Source organism: Rhincodon typus, chromosome 1, assembly GCF_021869965.1.
Source record: "Rhincodon typus isolate 14 chromosome 1, sRhiTyp1.1, whole genome shotgun sequence".
In the NCBI taxonomy this organism is placed as follows: Eukaryota; Metazoa; Chordata; class Chondrichthyes; order Orectolobiformes; family Rhincodontidae; genus Rhincodon; species Rhincodon typus.
In genome coordinates, this window is record NC_063332.1 from 7,594,165 (window position 1) to 7,620,922 (window position 26,758).

A 26,758-nucleotide genomic window follows, 5' to 3' on the forward strand; every position below is an offset into this window, starting at 1 on the left:
TGATGGGCCAAAGGGCCTTTGTGTGGTACAGTAGATCTCTATGACTCTATTGTACGATTTCAAGCAGGAGTTGGGTATAGCTCTTGGACAAAATGTGTCAAAATATATGGGGGAAAAGCAGGAACAAGCTATTGAGTTGGATCAGGAGCCATGATGAATGGCAGAATAGGCACAAGGGGGCCATATGGCCAAATGCTGTTCTTTTCTATGTTTAAAACTGTTCCTCATCCAATGTCACCCATTCACTGACTCCCATGACATTCCTTCCAGATTATTTTAGTACAGCTACAAGTTGGCAAACAGTTTATAAAAGAAGAAGAAGTGGGACCTATTAGCAGGAAATTCTATGAAAAAAAAACTCACCCATGTCTCTCCAAACATAGTGAAACCTGCTCATCGTATCTGTAGTAGTGGGCTTTGGAGTGATCAAAAGTTGTGTAGGGAGAACTGGTCAGGTCCGGTGACACAGCTGACAAAACGGGGGAGAAAAATAACTGTTTACACACATTGACAGGCACCAGCAGGTATTGATCAGACACAGACAAACATGCACAGAGACTGGCTAGTTCAAAATGACCTGCTACTGTGCTATACGTTTCATGTCATTCTATAGATAACAGACACACGCCAATCCCTCAGAGCCTTATGAATTCTCAAAGTCATCATGGCCAATCGTTCAATTTTTTTTAAAATTACAATTGAATACTGTGGCTGGGGACAGAGTATCTAAAATCCTGAGCCAAACCTGCTGTTTGGTGGATAATATCCAATATTAGGGCTTTTACAAAAGTAGTAACTGGAAACACCCAGCAAGTCAGACAGACTGCACACAAAAGAAAAATAGTAAACTTCCCATGAGAAGCAACTTAACAGGAAATCGAAGGGTCTCCAGCCAAACTAATAAAAGGGCATTTGTTGATGGAGTGCTATACACTTCCAGAAGTTAGCTTTTTAAAAAATCCAATTTGAAAATCAGGAGGTAAGGCACTAAAAACATAATATAGACATAGGAAGTGGACAGAGGGAGGCTAAGAAATCTGGTGGGAGGATTTGTGGTGAAGTCTGTAGGTATTTGTCCAAACAGAACTGGCAATACCCAAATTATCTATACAAGTCCTCAGATACCAACAGCAACAACTTGTCTGTAAAGTCTAATACTTAACCCTTTCTCCTCCCTGTTATACTGCACCGACACTGTAGTCATTATAACAAAGTCAGCATGATGGACCTCATTGGATGAAGGGTCTGAGCACTCAAAACGTTAACGCTGACTTTTCTTCACAGATGCTGTCAGACCTGCTGAGCTTTTCCAGCAACTTCTACTTTTGTTCCTCACAGAATAAGAGTTTCCCGATTGGGGTTGTTAATCTGATCCAATCAGGGAGCCCTGGTTGACATGTAAAAAGGGTGAGCATCAGAGATATTGACACTCTTGTACCTGACTCTCAACAATGCAGTACTAAAGTCAAGGACTGTCCATGCATAAACAAAGGGAGACTTTGTGATGGGATACTGGCCTCTGCAGAGTTATTTCAGGTAATCCTTCATCTTCCCTCCAGTCCTGAACTGGAATTAAATGTGACTGTTCTGGCATACTATTATCCTTAACAACTGAGCTCCGTGCATTACTTTTAAGACAAATAATGTGGTTTTTGTCAGTCAGCTCTACTCTGCACTGCCCTTTAATATTAAAAAAGGTGCAATCATTGCCTCAGTCTTTGTGTTTCCTGGTCACACATACACAGCACTGAGCATTTCCCCTTATGTCACCTTACCAACAGCCTCAGTTAGCTGGTAAGCCAATTGTGAATATCTTTGCCACATTCCTGCCAATATTAATCCAGCCCAGCATGTGCCAGCAGCTTCAAATGTACCCATGTGTACATATGTAAAACGCATTGCATGTAAATAGGTCATTCAGCCCAACAGCTATGTGCTGGTGTTATTCTCCACGAGGCCCCTTCCCCTTATCAGTACACTTCTTCCTCCTTCACATACATCCTTGCTACTTACCTCAACAGTTTCACATGGTTGCAAGTTTCACATTCTAACCACTTTGCTGCTGTCCTCCCCCTACAGCCCCTTTCTCAGTGTAAAGGCTAATGCTACAGATTGTGTCAACGGGATTTTCCCACTAAATAAAAACCGTAAGAACTGCGGATGTTGTAAATCAGAAACAAAAACAGAAGTTGCTGGAAAAGCTCAGCAGGTCTGGCAGCATTTATGATGAGAAGGCCAGAGTTAACGTTTCCAGTCTGGTGACCCTTGGTCAGAACTGGAGGAAGGGTCACTAGACCCGAAACATTAACTCTGATTTCTGTTCACAGATGCTGCCAGACCTACCAGGCTTTTCTAGCAACTTCTGTTTTTGTTTAGGATTTTCCCACTGTGTGGGTTGGGGAAGCCTCAGCCGAGCCACAATGAAATCCTTACCTAGAGTTTCCCGTTCTGGTTGGATGTATTCTTAGAGGTACTATTACATGGATGATAATGGAATAGTTTAGGATAGAAGGGCTTCAGATTGGTTTCACAGGTCGGCGCAACATCGAGGGCCGAAGGGCCTGTACTGCGCTGTAATGTTCTATGTTCTATGTTCTATCTGCCACCTTCAACCTGCCAAACAGCCTTTTAAGTCACCTCAAAAGAACAAATTGAATCACTCAAAAGAAAATAAAGCCTTTTGTTTTTATTTTGAACTGTCCCTACTGCTTTTTCTTTTTGCAGCCAGAGTCCAGGAAATTAATCCTCAACTCCTGGGAATTCCAGGACAATTCTGGAGGGCTGACAGCTTGAATCTGCACCTGAGCCAACAGCTATATGCTTGCTCTTTGACAAGTCTCTGTCTGTACTGAAGAAATACCAGATGTAGCTCTGAAAGAGACATAATGGGGAAAGAGAATCAGAGTGGTCACATTACTGGATTAGTAATCCAGAGAGCTAAACAAATGATCCAAAGATGCGAGTTCAAATCCCTCCATGGTGGCTAGGATTCAAATTTGCTTACTAATCGATAAGATTAAAATAAAATCTAATATCAGTACTGGTGACCTCAAAACTACAGAATTACTGGTATGCTTGAGGGATGGAAATCTAGTGTCCTTGCGTGATCTAGCTTACATGACTCGGACTCCAGACCTGTGGCAAAAAGGTGATATGACTGATGTCACCAGCCGCTCAATAGGGCAATACTTGCTAACCTTGCCAGTTGTATCGACAGCCTATGGCAAATAAAGATAGGACACAGGCCTAAGACATGGCTGTGAGGAAAAGATGACAAGACAACACTTTGCACAGACACGAATCAATCCCTGGATATAGTACAACATTCAACTGAATTGCAATGGCATATGCTGCACTCTAGCTGAAGCTCTGCACAGTACAAGAACTCGCAGTCTCTCTCATTTCCATACTTTCATTAACTGGTTGGATGATCCTGTCCAACCCTCGAGACTGATAGAATTCTCGAATTCGTTTCTCTTCACCTGTAAAAAGAAGGAACATATTTCATGCAGTTTCAAATTGAATAGGGCAAGATTAATCCAATATTATGAAGAATACAAATGAGATGCCATGGGGGTCAGGGCACAGAAATCTACTTCAAGGGAATCAGAATCACCGCTGAGAGGAAACTAAAGAGACACAGAGATATGAATGACAACATTTTGTGACATATTCACATTGCAGAGGTGGGGGGTAGTCAATACAATCCATGCCTGGTTAAATTGGCTGCAAGTAAAGTGAAGAGGTCGTATAGCCTAATAAAGATTCTCCCTCCAGTACATCACCCTCCTAGATTAACATCCAATAATTAAATGGCCTCAATAGTCCATCCCTCCTCCAAGAACAGTTAGATTACAGTGTGACAGAAGAAGAGCAGAGCTGGACCTGCACAGTTACAGCACCCAGGGTATCAGTCAGGAATGCAGATGCTAGTCTTGGCCCAGTGACTGATATCTGCTGGGATTCAGACAGATAACGTTAACAGCCCATAACAGGAAGTAAGAGCTCCTGATGCAAACTGGTAGCTTGGTGCCAGGACTGAAGTACAGTGAGTCACTCCTGACTGGCACTGGTGGGGTGCAGGACAGAAGTACTGGCCTTCATCTCTGCTCCCTGTCCAATTATTCCAGATTTTTATCATTCTTTCTACATTGCAGTTGGTTTTGAAGTCAGATTTTTAAAAAAATGTTTGTGGTTTTAACCAGTTTACACTTATGACTTGTAAAACCAAGTGAGCATCAAGCTGGCATATTGAGAATTTACCCTCTACACATGCTTAAAACTTACTCTCCTGTAGACCTGGTACAAGTTTGTAGACAATATCCTGCATCACCCGGTCAAGCTTAAGGTTAAGCAGAGGCTGCGTCTCGTGGATTTTTATGTTGCACATTGGGCAGTATTTGCTGGTCTGTAGGTACTTCACAATACAACTCTTACAGACTGGAAAGAAAAAGACATCTTTAAGATAGAATACCCACTGATCTGGGGACACAGTGTCAATTATTCATCAAAGCACAACAGCATACAGTGTTTCACCTCTGCCAAACTTTCCAAATAGTCCCAGACCCCCCAGTTTTTCCACAAAGGTCTGCAATTTAAGTATTTCTCAAACACCGATTCAACTTCCTTTTGAAAGTTACTGTTCAATCTGCTTTTTCCTTAATCATTTCTGGGATGTGGGCTTTACTGGCTGGGCTAGTATTTATTGTCCATCCCTAACTGCCCTCAAGAAGCTAGTGGTGAGTTGCTGCTCGGGCCACTGCAATCCATTTGGTCTTTGCACAAAAGCTGAGAGTAGAAGGGCGTGTTTCGGTATTCTGACCCAATGGTGGCTTCCACCAACATTTCAGACAGCACATTCCAGATCACTATTGCTCACTGCACAGAACTTACATTCACATCTCCCATTATGTCCCCAATGAAATTCTTTTGCCAATTCCGTCTGGGCTGACTTTTCCAGTTACTGACTTCGATACTGGTGGGAACAGGTAACTACGGGTGGCAATTGAATACAGGGACTGACTGTTCAATGCCAATCAATGCTGAGATGTCCCACTGAGAACAGCACAGGAACAGACCACTTAGCCTAACAGATCCATTCCATGTTGATGCTCCACACAAGCCTTTCTTCATCTAATCCCTGTCACAGTTCTTTCTTTTCCCTCCTCCCTCAAGCGTCGGATACTCCTCAAATGCAACTGGCCAATTTGCTTTAACTGCTCCCTGCAGTGACAAGTTCCATATTCTTAGCTACCTTCTGAATAATGTACCTTTCCTTGAATTCACAACTGAATTTATTCATGACTTTCTAATACTTATGGCTGGTAGTTCTGGCGCCATATGTTGGAACATCTTTCCTTTGTAAGTGTCAGTGGCGTCAGTGGTGGGGGAAGCAATGCCACTGAAAGTGCAATCAATAAGTGTTTAATCAAAACTCTCCTTACACAGCATTGGGAATTAGTCATTGAGTGATCTTGTGATTGTACTTTTTGGCCACAGCACAACATCCATAGTCTCAACTAAGTCAGAAACCACTTCAACTTCCTTTCACTCTTGGGCCAATTGAAGGCGTATTACTGGAAAAACAGCATCACCTGGTGGTGTTATCAATAACTACAAGCAATCAACTGAAATTGAAAGCCACAACAAGTACTGGAAAATGGGAAGCAGAAAATGCATTCAGATCTACTGAATGGAAAAAAATAACGAGCTCATGTTTCAGGCAGAAACTGAATCAAAACTGCTCATTAGGTAAGGGTATGGAGTGACAGAGTGGTGAAATGGAGGAGCGGTAATACAGATCAGCCATCATCTATGTTGTGATGGAGCAGGTCAAAGGAGCTGAATAACAAGTGTTCCAAATGCACTCAACCAGAAGGTTCCCTTTATACAAACAAGAAAGTATCTTTTCTCTCGGACATGCTGATAGACCTGATAGGCTGGGGCTGTTTCCTTTAGAACAGAATATGCTGTGGGGTGGGGGTATGTGACTTAAAGTGTACAGGTCTATCCAGTTTCTCTCAGATCTGACATTGTGCTGCTGTTGACATGTAAAATTGAGAAACAGCAAAGAATTTCATTTATATAGTGCCTTCACGACTCTCAGACTATCAGACCACTTACAGCCAGTTGTGAAATTGCAGCATCTTTATTCATTCATGGGATGAGGGTGTCGCTGGCTAGACAGCACTTATTGCCCATCCCTAATTGCCCAGAGAGCAATTAAGAGTCAACCACGTTGCTGTGGATCTGGAGTCACATGTAGACCAGACCAGGTAAGGATGGCAGTTTCCCTCCCTAAAGGACATTAGTGACCCAGATGAGTTTTTCCAACAATCGGCAATGGATTTCATGATCATCATTAAACTGTTAATTCCAGATATTTATTGAAATCAAATTCCACCATCTGCCGTGGCGGGATTTGAACCCGGGTCCCCAAAATGTTATCTGGGTCTTTGGATTAACAGTCCAGTGATAATACCACTAGGCCATCGACTCCCCTACTAGAGTATATAATATGGAATATTGAGGTGCAATATTAAAATAATTAGAAATATGATATGTACCAAATTTAATGCTTTGGGAGGTACAGGTAACTTTAAACCCATGTTTCCTAACATTCACCACCATAAGATGGGTGTGTTTCCCTTATTTGGTATCAATCCATGTTGTAAATGCTCCATTATTGTGGAATAATGAAACGCCAGGATCCTAGAGGTGGAGAAAGTCCAGTGTACCTCGGGAACTACTAATCCTTTAAAGACTGGGGTTAAATCAGGACCAAACCGCATTACAGACAAGGCTGGAAATATAGTCTTTAAAAAGTGGTTGCTTAGAATATGGAATTCTGTCAAAAACATCACCAATATAGACTCTATAAAATTCTTTGAATGGGTAAAGGGCAGCATGGTGGCTCAGTGGTTAGCGCTGCTGCCTCACAGCATCAGGCACCCAGGTTCAATTCCAGCCTCAGGTGATTGTCTGTGTGGAGTTTGCACATTCTCCCTGTCTCTGTATGAGTCTTCTCCCACAGTCCAAAGATGCGTAGGTTAGGTGGATTGGCCATGCTAAATTGACTGTAGCCTCCAGGGACATGCAGGCTAGATGGATTAGCCATGGGAAATGCAGGATGACAGGGATAGGGTAGCAGGTTGAGTCTGGATGGGAAGCTCTTCAGAGGGCCAGCATGGACTCGATGGACTGAATAGCCTGTTTCCACACTGTACAGATCCTATGATTCAATGATTAAATTTTGGCCTGAAAAAGAAACATATTAAATAGTACTGGTGTGGGAGATTAAACTGGCTAGCTCTGTGCAAACTCTATGTAAATGCTAGGAATATAATGAATATATGATCCGAGGATAGGGACAGACAGGATATCTTGGGTATAAATGGGAAAATAAAAGCTTGGTTTAAGGATGGCAGCTCAGCACCTTTGGATATACAGACTTAAGGAAATATTGATCAAAGATTTCACATCATTATGGAAAGGGAAAAATACAGAACAAGAGTAAAAAGTTTAAATTCGGCAATGGCAAACTTTACAAAGCCAAGAGATGATCTGGCAAGATTGGACTGGTTATAGCCATGTGAAGGACTGTGGAAATCAGTGGGAGGCATTCAAGAGCAGGTTCTAATGGCTCTAAGTGCAGACATGTCCCACCAAAGAAAAAGGGTGGTAATACCAAATATGGAATCCCCTAATTATCCAGATTTCTACAGTGCGAGTTAAAGCAGAAACATACAGCATTAAACAATTTCAAAACTAATATTATTTTACAAAGCTTGGAGAAGGACAGAAAGTACAGGGGTGAAGTGAAAAAAAAATTAAGGTGGCAACAGGAGAATATGACAATTATGGGCCATGTGAAATTAGGGAAGATCTGGAGAGGCTTTATTAATGTATTAAGATGAAGAGAATGACCAAGGAGAAGACTGGGCTTGTCAGGAGATGTATATGGCAACTTGTAGGCAGGGTTCTTCATGAGTATTTTGTCTCAATCTTCATAATAGAGATGGATGATGTAGACTTTCTAGTTAAGACGAGTGTGAATTATTAGGTAAAATAAGTGTAATGAAAGGGGAAGTACTGGAGAGACTGACCCTCTTGAAGGATAAATCACCTGGGCCAGATGAATTGCATCATTAACCAAAAGGGACAAGAAAAAAACACAAGAGAAAACTCAGAGTAGCAGGGAGAGTGCACTGCAGCTTCTACCCAGCTTCAAGACTCAGTGACAAGTACTGAAAACACAAAAAAAATCTTGGATCTGTGGCCTGCCTACACCCCACCCATTCAGGCTGCTTCTATTGTTCCAACTTTCATAAAAAAAAACCTGAAGAAGGGTCTAGGCCCGAAACGTCAGCCTTCCTGCTCCTCTGATGCTGCTTGGCCTGCTGTGTTCATCCAGCTCTACACCTTGTTGCCTCATAGGCTGTTTACTTTAACGGTTTTCAATAGATAGCTCGACACCTTTGCCTTAAAACCTCCCTTCAACAAAAACCAGGACAAAATACACCTCTTAATGCCATAATATCATCACATTATGTACCTCCTGCAGTGAGTACAGAGGAGATTTACAAGATTATTGATTGGGCTTGAAAATTGGAGGTATAAGGAAAGATTGGGTAGGCTGGGACTGTTTTCTTTAGAACAGAATATGCTGTGGGGTGGGGGTATGTGACTTAAAGTGTACAAAATAATGAGGGGCTTGGATAGAATAGACAGGAAAGACCTGTTTCCCCTAGGAGACAGGTCAATTACTGGGGGCGGGGTGGTGTGGGGTTTAAGATGATTGTTAGAAAGATTAGAGGAGCATGAGGGTGGTGGTGTCTGGAATTCACTGATCAGTTTGGTGATTGAGGTAGAAACTCTAAATGCATTTTAAAGGAACCCGAGTCCGCACCTGAAGGGCTAAAGGCTACAAGCTAGGTGCCGGAAAGTGGGATAAAATAGGCAGCTACCTTATTCAGCTGGCAAAGGCTTGATGGGCTGAATGGTCTCTGTGTGCTGTAACATGTCAATGGATATAGTGCTATTCTCTAACATTCTATGGCTATACAATCCTAAGTCAGTCACTAATTTGAGCCTTATAATTTCCATCTGGCAACAAAGAATCAGCTCATACAGCATAAAACAGGCCCTTCAGCTTGTCGTGTCTATGCCAATTAACAAACACCAAATTACACTAATCCCACTTACCTGCACTTGGTCCATTGAGGACGCCCAGCGTCCTCCACTCCAAGGAAAACAAACCTAGCCTATCCAATCAGTGATGCTGAAACAAAGAGTTGGATTGCTGCTTGAAATCTCAGTTAAGGACAACAGGTGGGATAGACAAATAAGATGGGAAGTAGAGATAGTAGGAACTGCAGATGCTGGGGAATCCGAGACAACAAGGTACAGGGCTGGATGAACACAGCAGGCAAAGCAGCATCCTAGGAGCAGAGAGGCTGACGTTTCGGGCCTAGACCCTTCATCAGAAAAGGGGGAGGGGAAGGGGGTTTTGAAATAAATAGGGAGAGAGTGGGAGGCGGATAGAAGAGGGATAGAGGAGAGGATAGGTGGAGAGGAAACAAACAGGTCGAAGAGGCGGGGATGGAGCCAGTAAAGGTGAGTGTAGGTAGGGAGTTAGGAAGGGGATAGGTCAGTCCAGGGAGGACGGACAGGTCAAGGGGGCGAGATGAGGTTGGTCGGTAGGAGATGGAGGTGCGGCTTGAGGTGGGAGGAGGGGATAGGTGGGAGGAAGAACAGGTTAGGGAGGCAGGGACGAGCTGGACTGGTTTTGGGATGCGGTAGGGGGAGGGGAGATTTTGAAACTTGTGAAATCCACATTGATACCATTGGGCTGCAGGGTTCCCAAGCGGAATATGAGTTGCTGTTCCTGCAACCTTCGGGTGGCATCGTTGTGGCACTGCAGGAGGCCCAGGATGGACATGTCGTCTGAGGAATGGGAGGGGGAGTTGAAATGGTTCGCGACTGGGAGGTGCAGTTGTTTGTTGCGAACCGAGCGTAGGTGTTCTGCAAAGCGGTCCCCGAGTCTCCGCTTGGTTTCCCCGATGTAGAGGAAGCCACACCGGGTACAGCGGATGCAGTATACCACATTGGCAGATGTGCAGGTGAACATCTGCTTGATGTGGAAAGTCTTCTTGGGGCCTGGGATGGGGGTGAGGGAGGAGGTATGGGGGCAGGTGTAGCACTTCCTGCGGTTGCAGGGAAAAGTGCCGGGTGTGGTGGAGCTGGAGGGGAGTGTGGAGCGGACAAGGGAGTCACGGAGAGAGTGGTCCCTCCGGAAAGCAGATAAGGGTGGGGAGGGAAAGATGTCTTTGGTGGTGGGGTCGGATTGCAGATGGCGGAAGTGTTGGAGAATGATGCGTTGGATCCGCAGGTTGGTGGGGTGGTACGTGAGGACGAGGGGGATTCTTTTTTGATTCTTATTGCGTGGACGGGGTGTGAGGGATGAGTTGCGGGAGATGTGGGAGACACGGTTGAGGGCGTTCTCGACCACTGAGGGGGGGAAGTTACGGTCCTTGAAAAACGAGGACAACTGAGATGTACGGGAGTGGAATGTCTCATCCTGGGAGCAGATGCGGCGGAGGCGAAGGAATTGGGAATAGGGGATAGCATTTTTGCAGGAAGGTGGGTGGGAGGAGGAGCATTCTAGGTAGCTGTGGGAGTCGGTGGGCTTTAAATGAATATCGGTTTCTAGGTGGTTGCCCAATATGGAGACAGAGAGGTCCAGGAAGGGGAGAGAGGTGTTAGAGATGGTCCAGGTAAACTCAAGGTTGGGGTGGAAGGTGTTAGTGAAGTGGATGAACTGTTCGAGCTCCTCGTGGGAGCACGAGGCGGCGCCGATACAGTCATCAATAGAACGGAGGAAGAGGTGGGGTTTAGGGCCGGTGTAGGTACAGAAGAGGGATTGTTCCATGTAACCTACAAAGAGGCAGGCGTAGCTTGGGCCCATGCGGGTACCCATGGCTACCCCCTTTGTCTGTAGGAAGTGGGAGGAATTGAAAGAGAAGTTGTTGAGGGTGAGGACGAGTTCGGCTAAGATGGGAAGTACTTCTCCACTCAACTCCAACTTACTTTTGACATTTCCCTTTCTGGGCATGCAGGACATGGCTACCAGTGATCTTACAGTCTCTTTCGAGAACCATTCGTGCCACACAAATGCCAGACAATGACCATCTCCATGGCCTCGTGGTATTATCACTAGACTATTAATCCAGAATCCCAAGTAATGTTCTAGGGGCCTGGGTTCAAATCCTGCCACAGCAGATGGTGGAATTTGAAGTCAATGAAAAATCTGGAATTAAGAGTCTAATGATGACCATGAAACCCTTGTTGATTATTGGAAAAACTATCTTATTCACTAATCTCCTTTAGGGAAGGAAACTACCATCCTGATCTGACCTACATGTGACTCCAGACCCACAACAATATGATTGACTCTTAAATGCCTTCTGGGATGGGCAATAAATGCTGGCCTGGCCCATGACAGTCACATTCCATGAATTAATTACAAAAAGACAGACAATCTAATCACCACCCCTCAACATTCAATGGCATTTTGATCAATGAATCCTCCACTATCAACATGCTGGAGGGTGCCATTCACTAGAAACCCAACTAGATTTGCCATACAAGTACAGTGATGACAACAGCAGGTCAGAGGCAAGGAATACTGGAGCAAATAACTAACTCCCCAGAATCTATCCATCATATACAAGGCACAAGTCAGGAGTGTGTTGGAATACTCCCCTTGCATCAATGAGGGCATCTCCAACACCACTCAAGAAACTTGACATCATCCAGAACTAAGAGATAGTAAGAATTGCAGATGCTGGAATCTGGGATAACACGGTGTGTAGCTGGAGGAACACAGCAGGCCAGGCAGCATCGGGGGAGCAGGAAAGTTGACATTTCCGGTCGGGACCCTTCTTCAGAAACAGCCTCCACCCCCACTCCCTGGGTAACATGTCCATCCTAGACCTCCTCCAGTGTCACAATGATGCCACCCGCAAACTGGAGGAGCAACACCTCATATTCCACTTCAGGATCCTACAGCCTGATGGTGAAATCCATGTTTAGGCCAGTTTTAAAATCTCCCCACCCCCAGCCCCATCCCATGTCCAACTCTCCCTCTCATCCCCCCATCCTTGACCTGAAACAACCTGTCCATCTTCTCTCCCACCTATCCACCCCTCCAACCTCAGTGACCAAATCCCCACCACTCCCTATCTGCACTCACCTATCACCATCCCACCTGCCTTCCCCAGCCCCACCCATCCTCTCTCTTTTTATTTCTGAGCTCCCTTCCCCCTCCTCGTTTCTGGAGAAGGGTCCTGACCTGAAACGTCAACTTTCCTGCTCCTCTGATGCTGCCTGGCCTGCTGTGCTCCTCCAGCTCCACACTTTGTCATCACCCAGAACTAAGCAGCCCGTTGAATTGACACCACGTCCACAAACATCCTTTTCCTCTGATGTTCAGAGCAGCAGTTTGTGCTGTCTACACGACACAATGCAGAAAACCACCAAAGATACTTAGACAACACTTTACAAACCCACAACCCCTTCCATCTAGAAGCAGATACATGGGACCACCACCACCTGCATTTCCCCTCCAAGCCACTCACCATCCTACCTTGGAAATAACACAACATAAAACGGTTAAGCACAGGAACAGGCCCTTCGGCCCAACATGTCTGTGACAACAATGATGCCATTCTAAACTAATCCCATTTGCCTGCACATGGTCCATATCCCTCTATTCTCTGCCTGTTCATGTGTCTGTCTAAATGCCTCTTCAATATTGCTAATGTACCTGCTTCTATCACCTGCCCTGGCAGCACCTTCCAGGCACCTACAATCCCGTGTAAAAAAAAACTTGCCTCACACAGCTCCTTTGCACTTTTCCTCTCTCACCTCAAACCTTACCCCGAATATTTGACATTTCCACTCTGGGGAAAAATACTCTGACTCCCCATCTTATCCATGCTTCTCATAATTTTATATACTTTTATAAGGTTATCCCTCAGCTTCCCATGTTCTGGCAAAAACAGTCCAAGTCCAAACACCCCTTGCTAATTCACTCCAATCCAGGCCAGCATTCTGGTATACCTCTTTGCACCCTCTCCAAAGCCTCGACACCCTTCCTATAGTGTGGAGACCAGAACTGCATACAATAGTCCAAATGTATCCTAACTAAATTTTTATACAGCTGCAACATGACTTGTCAACTTTTCTATTCAATACTCCAACCGCTGAAGGCAAACATGCCTTCTTTACCACCTTATTCACTCATGTTGCTACTTTCAGTGAGCTATGGACTAGGACGGCAAGATCCCACAGTATATCAATGTTCCTAAGGGTCCTGCCATTTACTATATACATTAATTTCGCATTCAACCTCTCAAATGCATCATCTCACATTTGTCTGGATTAAACTCCATCTACCAATCATTTATACGTATTATAAATCAACAGAGGTCTCAGCACTGATCCTTGTGGAACACCACTGGCCACAGGCCTCCAGTCAGAAGAACACGCCTCCACAATTACCCACTCTCTTCTACGTCCAAACCAATTTTGTATCCAATTTACCATGGATCCCGTTAATCTTCTGGACCAGCCTACAATGAGGGACCTTGTCAAATGTTACAATGTCCATGTTATAAAGTCCATATAGACAACATCCACTGCCCTACCCTCAATATATTGCCATTTCTCTGCTGATGTTGGGTCAAAATCCTGGATTCCCTCCCTAATGGCTTTGTGGGTACACTTATAATAGTGGTTCGAGTAGGCAACTCACCAGAAGCTTCTCAAGGGCAATGAGGGATAGACAATAAATAAAGACCAGCCAGTGATGCTCATGTCCTACAAGTAAATTAAAAATAAACCTCAAACAAGTACAAGTCTAGACAGTCACAGTAGACTATTCAGGAACTGTAATGTAGCCAAGAGGCACATCAGTGATCCTAGAGATACTCTGGTTGTGTGTGCATCTATTTAACGGTGTGTGTGTGTGCACGCGCATGCGTGTGTGTGTGTATATACATATATATATATATAAAGGCTGAAATTTGGGTTAGTTAGTATTAGTGACTAACCGACCTATTCAGTACAGCTGGCACCTACTCAACAATGTGGAAGACTGCCCAGGTTATGGTAACTCACAATACGCAGAACAAATTCAATCTGCCATTTATTGCCCCAGTTTCCTCCCAGTCATCAAAATAATGGAAGGTATTAATAATCAAGCAGTACTTGCATAACAACTGCCTGCTCACTGATGCTTAGTTTGGATTCTGTCAGACATACAGTTCCTGACGGCATTACAGTCTTGGTCCAAATATGGTTACAATCAGAGAAGCCATTTGGTCCGTCAAGTTTGCACTAACACTCCAAAGAGCATTCCACTCCCCAATCTTACCCCCGTAACCCAGTATTTACCCTGGCTATTACACCAAGCCTGCACAACTCTGGACATTATGGGGCAATTTAACTCAGCCAATCCCCCTTAACTGAACGTCTTTGGACTATGGGAAGAAACCGGTGCACTCAGCAGAAAACCACACAGAAATAGGGAGAACGTGCAAACTCCACACAGATAGGTACCTAAGGCTGGAATTGAACATGGGACCCTGGTGCTGAGAGGCAACAATGCTACCACTGAACCACAATTTTGCCCCAGAGCTGAAAAAGAGCTGAACCTCAAGAGAGGTAAAGGTCACTGCCCTTGACATCAATACAGCATTTGACAGAGTGTGGCAGTAAGGATTCCAAATAAAATGGGAATTGATGGGAATTAAGTGGAGACCTGATTGGAGTCATACCTAATATGGAGGATGATGGATGAAGTGGATGTTGGAGGCCAGTGTCACTGGATTAGCAATTCAGAGACCCTGAATAACAGCATTCAGTGGAGATAAAGTTCAATGAATAAATTTGGAATATAAAGCTAGTCTCTGTAATGATACTGTGAAATGACCAGTGACTGTTATAAAAACCCAGTTGGTTCACTGTGTTCAGTACCATTTGCAATTACTTTAGAGACTAAGCTAACAGTCCCTTTTGCTAGTTATGTTTTTCTAAAAAGGAAAATTTGTTGCTTTCTGCTTCTGTGTTGTAGGGCATTGTATTGGCCCATTTTTTCCCTCTCTTCTCCCCCTGTTTTCAAAAGCACTGGTCTATAAATATGTGTAAATGACTTTCTAAACAAACCATCACCACTAAAATGGTTTCCCCTCTCAACAAGATATGGAAGCGCAAAACAACAAGTTACATATTATTTTGTCTATTTTAGAATTCAAATTTGCAAATGACAATAGATTATTAACCTGGACAACACTCAGGCCTAGGCTGATAACTTGCAAACAACATCTGGACTACACAAGCGGTAAGTCCTAACCATTCAATGGCTTTACCATCAACTAGAATCTGAACTGGACCAGCCATTTAAAATAGCATGGCAACAAGAATAGGTTCAGAGGCTAAAGATTGTTCAGCAAGTAACTACTCCTGACTCCAAAAACTGCCCACCATATACAAGGCACAAGCCAGCAGAGTGAGGAATTTCTTTACTTGCATGCATGTAGTTCCAACAACGCAAGCTCAACACCAAGTGGAACAAAGCCGCCCACTCAAATGGCAAACCATTCACCAACTTAACCACCAATGCACAGTGACAGCAGTGTGCACCATCAAGATGCACTGCAACAATTCACTAAGGCTCCTTTGATAGCATAATCCAAACCTGCAATCTTCACCATACAGAATGACATGGGCAGCAGATGCATAGGAACACCATCTGCAAGACCTTCTCCAAGCCACACACCTCCTGACATGGAATTGTATCACCATTTCTACATGGTCTCTGGGTGAAGGTTATGAAATTCCCCACCAAACAGTACTGAGAGCACACATTTTTATCATACGGACTACAGTGGCTCATGGAAGCAGTTTAGCACCACCTCAAAGGGAATTACGGATGGATAACCCATACTGACTTTTCTAGCTATGTTTGCAATTCTCTGAAAAAAACTTTTAAAAACAAAACCACAAGCTGGGGCTCAGCCTTGGGCTGTCCTCACTCAATTTATACACACAGGGCTCTGGTGAGTGGGAACGTTGGATGATATACCATCACTGTCCCCCACACCATGGGATACTGAATCAAATTGTAGCCCATCGACTGTCATCCTAGTTTAGGACCCTGACCTCACCCCACTTTCAAATAAACACCGTACTCTACATTTTACTCAGCACTTACTCCAAAAGAACATTTATGATCTATAACCCTGATTAAATTTCACAACCATTCTCCAAAAATCTGTTACAGTCATCTCTTTTCTGTCCAGAAATATGGAGATTTAAGTGCATCAATAAAAGGCACAATTACATTAAGATTTACAATGTATTCAATTACTGCTAAGACATGACCATATCAGCAGCATTTATTATGAGAGGTTAAGTTCACATATGGAGAACATATTAATTGATTGACAGAGAAGTTTGCTGTTGGAAGTTTGCATGAAATGTTTGTGCTTAACAAGATGACATCAGTACTAGAGACAGACACTGCACTGCAAGCAAGCAAGCAGTGTCAGCACCAAGCACTTTCAGGTCAGAATGTCAGAGCCTGCCTTCTAACTTAACAATCCCAGGGCAATGATCCAGATTCCTTTGCCACCCAGTACCACAAAGAAAATTATGGAATTCTAAAATGCTAGGAACACACTGACATTAATGTATAATGCACTTTATACCTGCGTCAGGTAGAGGAGATTATGGACTCAAGCCCTGCGGGGACTTAACACAAACTAGAGTTGATGCTCCCAATGCAGTACTGAGGGTATGGTCTTTCAGAGATATGTTAAACAAAGGCCTTGTCTTCCATTTCAGGGCATTAAGCGTTTTACAGCATCGTGTGAAAAGCAGAGGATCCTCATGGTTCCCAGCCAGTATTTATCTTTTTACCAACATCACTAAAATTGTCTTATCATTATCACACTTCTGGTTGTGAAAGTTTGCTGTGTGCAAATTGCCACATTTCCTACATTACAACAAGGCTGCATTGGCAGCAAAACACTTTGGGATGTCATGAAAGGAACTATGGAAATCTAAGTTCTCTCTTTTACTTTCTGTTTATACCACCTGAATTTAATATTACAAAACTGAAAGAACTACAGATACTGTAAATCAGAAACAAAATTAGAAATTGTTGGAAAAGCTCAGCAGACCTGGCAGCATCTATGGAGAGAAATCACAGTTAACATTTCGGGTCGAGTGACTGTTCCTCAGAACACTACAGGAGCACACTCACCACACAAACAGTAGCACTTCAAGACGACAATCTAATGCTGACTGCCCACAACTGATTTTAATTTATTCACACTATTTGGGTATTACGAGCAATGCCAGTATTTATTCTCTATCCACAGTTGCCCTCAAGGTGGTTGTGGTGAGCCACCCTACCACAGTGGTTCGCTAGGCCATATCAGAGGGCAGTTAAGAGCTAATCTCATCGCTGCAGGTGTCATCTTACATTCAGGCCATTCTGAGTAAGGGTAACAGATTTCCTCCCCCAAATAAACAAGCTTTTTTAAAAACAATAATCGAGTAACTCTATGAGGTTTGTTTTTTATTCAATATTTATTTAATTGACTGTATTTAAAATTCTCCAGTTGCCAAGATGGGCTTTGAACTGGTGACTAATAATTATTATTAAGAGATCTAACCACTGTCCCTCGCCATTCATTGGGTCAATGGGCTGAGGAGTGGCAGATGATGTTTAATTTGGATAAATGCAATGTATTGTATTTTGGTAAAACAAACAAGGGCAGAGCAGGACTTACACAATTAATGGTAGGGCCCTGGGTAGTGTTGTAGAACAGAGAGATCTAGGGGTTCAGACACATAATTCTTTGAAATTTGCACCACTGGTAGACAGGGTAATTAAGAAGGCATTTAGCACACTGGCCTTATTGCTCAGGCTTTCGAGGACAGGAGTTGGAACGTCATGTTTCGGTTGTACAGGACATTGGTGAGGCCTTTTCTGGAGTACTGTGTGCAGTTCTGGTCACCCTGCTATAGGAAGGTGAGTATTAAATTGGAGGGAGTTCAGAAAAGATTTACCAGGATGTTGCTGGGAATGGTGGGTTTGAGCAAAACAAATAGGCTGGATAGGCTGGGACCTTTTTCACTGGAGCATGGGAGGTTGTGAGGGGTGACCTTATAGAGGTTTATAAAATCATGAGGGGCACAAATAAGGGGAATAGCCAAGGTCTCTTCCCTAGGGTGGGATTTCAAAACTATTGGGCATATTTTTAAGGTGAGAGGAGAAACTTTTTAAAAAAGGGACTCAAGGGCGAATTTTTTTTTAAACACAGAAGGTGGTTTGTGTGTGGAATAAACTGCCAGAGGAAGTGGTGGATACAGGTACAGTTACAATATTTAAAAAAAGATTTAGATAAGTATATGAATAGGAAAAGTTCAGAGGGATATGGGCCAAAGTGCAGCAAGTGGAATTAGTTTAGTTTGGGAACACAGCCGGTGCGGACTAGTTGGACTGAAAGGGTCTGTTTCCGTGACTCTACTTGGCCTGTTGGATGGGTGGGGATGGGAGAGATGGTTGGTGGTGGAGGAGGAGAAGGGGACAGAAAGAATAAAGGAAGATGGTGTGTCTTTTACCATATATACTTCCCTCAGGATAGCAAATTTATAGAATTCTTATTACAGAGAGCTATAGAGGCCAGTTGTCAAGTATAAGGCTGTGATAGATTTTTAATCAATAAAGGAATCAAGGGTTATGGGTGCAAAGGCAGGAAAACAGTGAATAGCTGAGAAGACTCAATGGCCTACTGCTGCTCCTACATTGTATGATCTTAATTGATAGATATTATAGCCTATAATAGCAGTTTTGTCTGCAGCTGTACAAGAAAACATCTGGCCAGCATCCTCAATGGTGGAACTGGTACTCAAGTCTTCAGCATATGAACAGGTTTGTGTCCAAATATCCGTCACTTGAAAATTAAGTGACAGAATGAATTTTGTACTTTCTTTCTTTCCACTCTCTTTTGAGATTATCTATTTCAGATACCACAAGTTTTGAACACACTCTTTAATGTTACGTTTCCACCAAGGTAGTATCTCCTTGTAAAAATATATTTGCTTCAAAAACTCACATGTATGTAAACACTCTGTGATAGTGGTTGCATCTATGAAGTAGCCAGCACACAGATAACAGACGATATGTTCATTCAGGTCTTTAATCTTCACTTTTACTTCTTCCTGCCAATGATAAAACACAGTCTCACTAGTCACGTAACTGATCATGTTCAGGACAGTGCCAGCACACACTCAGGAGACCAAATCAGAAGAAAAAACATGCATGTTTCCAAATGACATCTATCTGTGCTAAAAGGTTCAATAGTTTGATGAACCAGAGGAGAGAAGTTGTCATATGTCTCAGTAGAAAGTAACAAAACCAGTTCAGGTCATGGATTAAACATGTTTTTCTTTTGTGCTTTTTAAAATATATTCTTATATGGGATGGCAGGCATCACTGGCAAAGGCCGGACTTTGTGGTCCATCTCTAAATGCCCTTGAATGGAGTGAATTGTTTGGTAATTTCAGAGGGCAGTTAAGAGTTAACCACATTGCTCTGGAGTCACATGTAGGCAAGACTTAAAAGAACATTAATGAACCAGATGGTTATTTACGGCAATAGTTATATGATCACCATTAGACTAGCTTGCAATTCTACATTTTATTGAATTCAAATGTCACCATATGAAACGCAATTACCCTTGAGAAGGTTGTGGTAACTCTACAAAAGAGGAATCCCACTTCCTTGGAGGTGTTCCATGGTGAATAGTGGATGGTACAACTTCAGTTTAAAATTAAGAGTATGCACTTTCTGTAACATCAAAAATATTACTTGGCCTTTTTTTTCTGCTGCTGTGCATTTAGCCAGTCAAACAGTCAATGATCATGCAAGTAGAAGATCATTTATAATGACCTGACTACAGAAATTCTAGATGAAGATATTCCAGGAAAAATTATGGGAGGCCCTTTAGGGTAATGGCCTGAACACAACAGCCAAATTAGCAATTTTATTCATTTGAAATGGGAGTGTTATCGGCAAGCCATCCATCCTGAATGGAACCGATACATTACTAGGTCACAGTTATTATTCAACCACATATAGGCTAGATTAAAACAAAAGGTTTGCTTTTCTGTAGTGTAGTGGTGCAGATGTGTATTCCATACATTATGATTCAATTAACATAAACCACGGATTCAACACCAGAAATGGAGTATATTAGCCAAGGTCGACATTTAGAAGTGCAATATTGAACAGACCAGAGCTGCCTGTTAGATTGGAGGTCAAACTGAACTCCAATATGTCCAGTTCTAATGACCATGAATGAAATTGTTGAATTAGTCCAGAATGAAAAAAGCGGAAATTCTGCTATATCATAGTCAAAGCACATGGATGTAATACTGTATTTATCATAAGGTTATCATTTTCAACTTCCACAGCTGTTATACTTTGTGCGTGTGATAACTTGCAGCGATGTGGACAGTCAAGTCAAAGCTGTAATAAGTGGAGTGTATTAAATCCTGCAGCAAATTATCAAAGGCTATAAAACCATATGATATAGGAGCAAAATTAGGCCATTCAACCAGAGTTTTACCATTGTTTGAACATAGCCGACATGTTTTTCAACCCCGTTCTCTTGCCTTCTCTCCTTACCAATCAAGAACCTATCGCTGTCTTAAATATACCCAACGACTTGGCCTCCACAGCCTTCAGTGACAATGAGTTCCACAGATTCACCACCCATTGGCAGAAGAAATTCCTCAGTTCTGTAAGGGTCAGTTCTATAAGAGACGGACCTTTACAGGGGCTGTGCCCTCGGATTCTAGTCTCTTTTACCAGTGAAACATATTCTCCGTGCCTCTTAGTATTCTGTAAGTTTCAAACAGATTGCCCCCTCATCCTTCTCAACTCCATTGAGTACAGACACTGAGTCCTCAACTGCTCGACATATGACAAGCCCCTCATCCCAGAATCGAACCTCCTCTGAATTATCTCCAATGCTAGTATATCTTTCCTACACCACATCCATTCACAAGGTGGTGAGCAGTCCTCTCCAGGTGGCCACAGTTGCATGATGAATTATGTTTCAAAGTCCATTTGTGGACATGGCGAGATATATATGAACAGAGAACGTGGGGCTCACTGAACGCAGACCACTGTTTGAGAGAGGCCAAACACTGGAGGCTCTACTGTCAGATCACTCACCAGATCTTGGTGTCAGGTCAGCAGGTGCACCATCTGTCCTTTTTGTTAAAACATGCATCAAAAACTGGTTGGCTGCTTTCTATACTAACATCTGTTTAATTAGCATCATTCCATCAATCTCCATCACCAATTTAACGTAGAAAAATCCTGCTCATGATTCAGCTACTCCTCCAAAATTTAAATATAAACCGAAAGAACTGTGGATGCTGTTAATCAGAAGCAAAAACAGAAGTTGCTGGAAAAGCTCTACAGGTCTGGCAGCATCTGTGAAGAGAAATCAGAGTTAACGTTTCAGGTCCTGTGACCTTTCCATTCTGAGGGAAGGGTCACGGACCCGAAACGTTAACTCTGATTTCTCTTCACAGATGCTGCCTGGCCTGCTGAGCTTTTCCAGCAACTTCTGTTTTTGTCTGGACCTGAAATTTAAATCCCTCCTTCTTGCACATCTTCTAAACTATGCATTAGTCTTTTATTCTTCTATTTCTCTACCCACTTATACATGGGAGTGGGAGCAATCTGAAGATTATTATTTTTAAAAGGTCCTTCTGGCTTATTTTCTACTTAACACACCAAATTCGATTGCAGGAGTACATCCCTTTCCTACCTATATTGCTGGTACCTGTGACCACAATCTCTAGCTGATTACCCTCCCCTAAAAGGATGTCCTGCAGCTACTCTATGAAATCCTTGACTTCAGCATTAAAGAGGCAACAAATCATCACTCTAACATCTACAGATAGAGAAACTCCTTGTCTATTCCACTTACTAATAAAAGACCGATCACAATAACTCTCACTCTTCTCCCTTCCCTCCTGTATAGCTGATCTATGGGTCTGGCACTTGCTGTATTCCTTTGAGGTCTCATCACCCTCACCACGATTGAGAAGAACAAAAAAATCTTGAGCAAATCTCAGGGAACTCTGTATTCTCTTGGATTCTCTTGCACTGTCTGGCAGTCACCCATTTCCTATCTGCATTCACACCCCTAACCTATGATATGATCCTTTCTCAAATGTGTTACCCACGTAACTCTCAGCCTCATGGACAATAATCTCTCTAAGCTGCACTCCAAGGGTCTGCACAAGCCAATTGTCATGGCCAAGCCATTCCCAGCATTGACTTGTGGTTTGGAAGTTGCTGCTGTGCACAGACCTCTGAGGTCAGCGCAGAAGAAAGGAAAGAAGAAACTTAGCTTGAACCACTACCCAGGTTCCAAAATTCAGTGCTCAGGTTTCTGCAGTCAGAAGTACTTGTTGTACACATTTGTCTAGGTCATGTGAAGTGACAAACTATGTACTCAAGACTCTCCCATAAAGGGGAAAACATCCTATCAGCATCCACCCTGTCACGATCCCTCAGGATCTTTTACGCTTCAATAAGACTACCTCTCATTCGAAAATTGTGAATAAGGAGAAACCTACAGAAAACAAAAAACTGCGGATGCTGGAAATCAGAAACAAAAACAGAAATTGCTGGAAAAGCTCAGCAGGTCTGGCAGACTCTGTGGAGAGAAATCAGAGTTAATGTTTCGGGTCAAGTGACCCTTCCTTGGAACCTTAGACTTCCTGAAGGCATTTTATAAAAAGATACCACAAAGTTTACTACACAAAATAGTTGATGGCATAGGGATGCAGGATTGGTTAGTCTATATAAATGGTAAATGTAAAGGAGTCATTCTCAAGTTGGCCAGATGTCAATGAATGGAACTCCAGAGGTCAGAACTAAGGTCTCAACCATTTATAATTTTTCTTCATGACCCAGATGAAGGGATCAAATTTTCTAATGTGCTGTCAACTAAAAGATAAATGGGGAAGCTAGCTGTCAAGATATAAGGAATCTGCAAAGGATTATGAAAAAGGTTAACAGACCAAGAAAATGTTTGGCAGATGTGAGTATAATGTATATAAATATTAACATGTTTTTTAAGTTCACTTCGACAGAAAGAAGTAGTTTTTTTTTTTACAAAAGGTGGGAGATTGCAGAACTCTGTGGTATAGTAAAATTGGGTGTGTTGGTATGTGAATCAAAGGTCATTTGCTACTGCAGCAAGTGAATTCAGGAGGCAAATGAAATATTGCGTTTTTTCCCCTAAGGCACAGAAAGATTAGTGTAGAGGTATTTTGTTACACTGTACAGGTGGTTGGTTAGCATTGTGTACCATTTTGACCCCTTATTTAAAAGGAAAGATACAAATGCAGTTCAGAGGTTTACTTGACTGTGATACCTGGGATAGAAGGATTATCTTACGAGGAGAGGCTGGACAAATTGGGCCTGTCCCCACTGCAGTTTAGAGGAATCGCAGGTGATCTTTTTGAAACAAACTCCCGAAGAGACTTGACAGGCAGATGTTGAGAATATGATCCCCTTCGTGGGCCAGACTAAAACTTGGGGACACTATTTAAAAACAAGGGATCACACATTTAAAAGGTGGGAATGAGGAGAATTTATTTTAATCTCAGACCATCTTCAGTCTCATAGCCAGAAGGTGACAGAGTTTTTGAGCCAGAAATTGTTTAACACCCTTGTTCATCAATAACCTACTTTTGGGGGTGGATTGGGGTAACAATCAGATCAGCCACGATTTCATTGAATGGCAGGGCTGGCTTGAAGTGCCAAGCCTTCTCTTATGTCATTGGCATCCTTCCACTTGTGCAAGACAATGTGTATGCAACAAGTTAAATCTGTTTACAAAAATAGAAATTGCTGGAAAAGTTCAGCAGGTCTGGTAGCATCTGTGGAGCGAAATCAGTTAATGTTTCTGGTCCAGTGACCTTTCTTTGTTCTTGTTTTGAGCCATAATAGGACATTGCCTGGTGAACACAATTCTGTCACTGTTCAGACTACAGAAATGTCAATACAGCATGACAATTTGCATCAATTTGAGCAAAATTATTGGAAAAAAAAGTAAAAATTGCAATTCAGCTACATCATTTTTAAAAGAATAATAATTAATATCCAGAGATAACAGTATAGAGCTGGAGGAGCACAGCAGGCCAGGCAGCATCAGAGGAGCAGGAAAGTTGACGTTTCGGGTCGGGACCCTTCTGCACAAAACGTCAACGTTCCTGTTCCTCTGATGCTGCCTGGCCTGTTGTGCTCCTCCAGCTCCACACTTATCTCTGACTCCAGCATTGGCAGTTCTTACTACCTATAATTAATATCCAGTTGAATTTGCAACTGGATAAACAAGAAATGATGACCTCCACCACAACGTCTTTACCTTCGACAACCAGTTCTTCATCCAGGCACACAGAACAGGCTCGGGGACCAGACTTGCAACCCAATATGCCAACATTTTCATGCACAAGTTCGAACAAGACTTCTTTGCTGTGCAGGACCTCCAACCAACGCTTATACACTAGATACATTGATGACGTTTTCTTTCTTTGGACTCATGGTGAGGAATTACTGAAACAACTACATAGTGATATCAACAAGTTTCATCCCAATATCAGACTTACCATGGACTACTCTTTTAGAATCAGTTTCATGCTTGGACATGTGCATCTCATTCAAGGACAAATACCTCAATATCTCACTCTACTATAAACATACAGATAACCTCACAAGGCTGCACTCCTCTAGCTTCCACCCTAAACACATTAAAAAAGCCATCCCAGACGGACAAGCCCGATGCATACACAGGATCTGCTCAGATGAGGAGGAACGCAGTGGACACCTGAAGGTGTTGAAGGACGCCCTCATAAGGGCAGGGTACGATGCTGAACTCATCAAATGTCAGTTCTGACAGGACACAGGGAAAAACCATAATGACCTCCTCAGAAGATAGACACAGGATACGACCGCAGGGTACCCTTCGTCGTCCAGTACTTCCCTGGAGTGGAGAAACTACGCCCTGCTCGTCACAGCCTTCAACACATTATCGATGACAATGAGCACCTCCCCAAGATTTTCCCTATGCCTTCACTTCTCACCTTCAAACAACCGCCAAGCCTAAAACAGACTATTGTTTGAAGCAAACTACCCAGCCTTCAGGACAACATTGACCACAACATCACATAACCTCTGCAAGACATGTCAGATCACCAATATGGATACTACCATCACACTTGGGAACACCATCCACCACATGCACGGCAGATACAAGCGACTCAGCCAATGTTGTCTATCTCATACGCTGCAGGCAAGGATGCCCCAGGGCATAGTATATTGGCAAAACAATGCAGACACTGTGACAACAGATGAATGGACACTGCGCAACAGTCGCCAGACAGGGATATTCCCTTCCACTGAAGGGGCACTTCAGCGGTCAAGGGCACTCGGCCTTGGATCTTCAGGTAAACGTCCTTGAAGGCGTACTTCAAGATACACAACAACGCAGAGAGTTAGCCAAGTTCGGTACTTACGAGGATGGCCTCAACCATGATCTTGGGTTCATGTCGCATTCACTCTCTCTCTCTTGCAGACACACACATACACAGTAGCTCTCCCCTTCACCCCCCACATACAGACACGCATGCACACACATAAATCTCTGGAGTGAATTTGCTTTTGCAGCTTTGTATTTAAAAGATACATTCTATTTTGTTCAAAAAGCACACGATTTGTATACACAGTCAATCGGGCACTTTATGAAGTCCTGCTTTGTCACCTGTTGTATACACTCATAAACCGTTTAGTTATCTCGGGCACTGACTCCCAGGAAATTCTGGGATTTGCATTCAAATCATTCGAAACCTGCATCTCCTTCCTAACTGATAAAAGAAATAACAGGAGGTAGTCAGCCAGCCATGTTAGGTTTATTCAATACATTCGCATCAGTTGTATGATCTTTTACTTAAAAAGTCTGGCTTGATGCCTCTCTCACTGCATCTAATGAAGGAGCAACGTTTAGAAAGTTTTTGTTTACAAATGAACCTGTTGGACTTCATATCAACAAATAATCAGACAGCCGCATGCGCATTGAAGACGAGCAGCTTGGTGCTTTAGGCGCATGCACAGAAACAGCCGTCTCATCGGCCGAGCGCATGCGCAGCAAGTCGCTGCCCCGGTAACCGCGCATGCGTGGTGCAGCCCCTCGCGGCCCTGAAGAAGGAGGAGGAGGAGCGGGGCATCTCTGTCACCCGTCGGTGAGCTGGTAGCGCGATCCACCCCTTCCCTCGGAGCCCGTGGGACAGACCGGCCTTATTTCCCACCTCGTTGCGCAGCGGGTCCAGTTTGTACACAGTCTGGAGTTGGTTCCGGAGCCGCATCGCGTTCGCCATAGGAGCGTCAACCGCCATCGTCGCCCTGAGCCCGAGTCTACGTCATCACGTCGCATTACGTCACCGCGTGGACAAGAGCATGGAGCAGAGTGCAGTGCAGGTCAAAGAGGCAGCAATGCATAGAGAGAAATAGTAGGAACTGCAGATGCTGGAGAATCCGAGACGACAAGGTGCAGGGCTGGATGAACACAGCAGGCCAAGCAGCATCTGCTCCTAT

The 26,758-nt window shown here is 43.3% G+C and overlaps 1 protein-coding gene across 2 annotated transcripts in view; it reads right to left on the minus strand.

Annotated features, from left to right (window-relative positions):
• pcgf1 (polycomb group ring finger 1) overlaps window positions 1-26,758 on the minus strand; it is a 59,939-nt gene that overhangs the window by 25,192 nt on the left and 7,989 nt on the right. Inside the window, exons 1-5 of one of the 2 annotated variants that reach the window (XM_048599974.1) lie at window positions 26,473-26,604; window positions 19,191-19,296; window positions 4,288-4,440; window positions 3,411-3,482; window positions 364-469 (exon numbers count right to left, since the gene is read on the minus strand). In XM_048599974.1, coding sequence (XP_048455931.1) covers window positions 364-469; window positions 3,411-3,482; window positions 4,288-4,440; window positions 19,191-19,296; window positions 26,473-26,559 — 524 coding nt within the window. In that variant the 5' untranslated portion in view covers window positions 26,560-26,604. Of the gene's footprint in view, window positions 1-363; window positions 470-3,410; window positions 3,483-4,287; window positions 4,441-19,190; window positions 19,297-26,472; window positions 26,605-26,758 lie in introns of those variants that run through there. The other variant, XM_048599968.1, reaches the window with a different exon arrangement.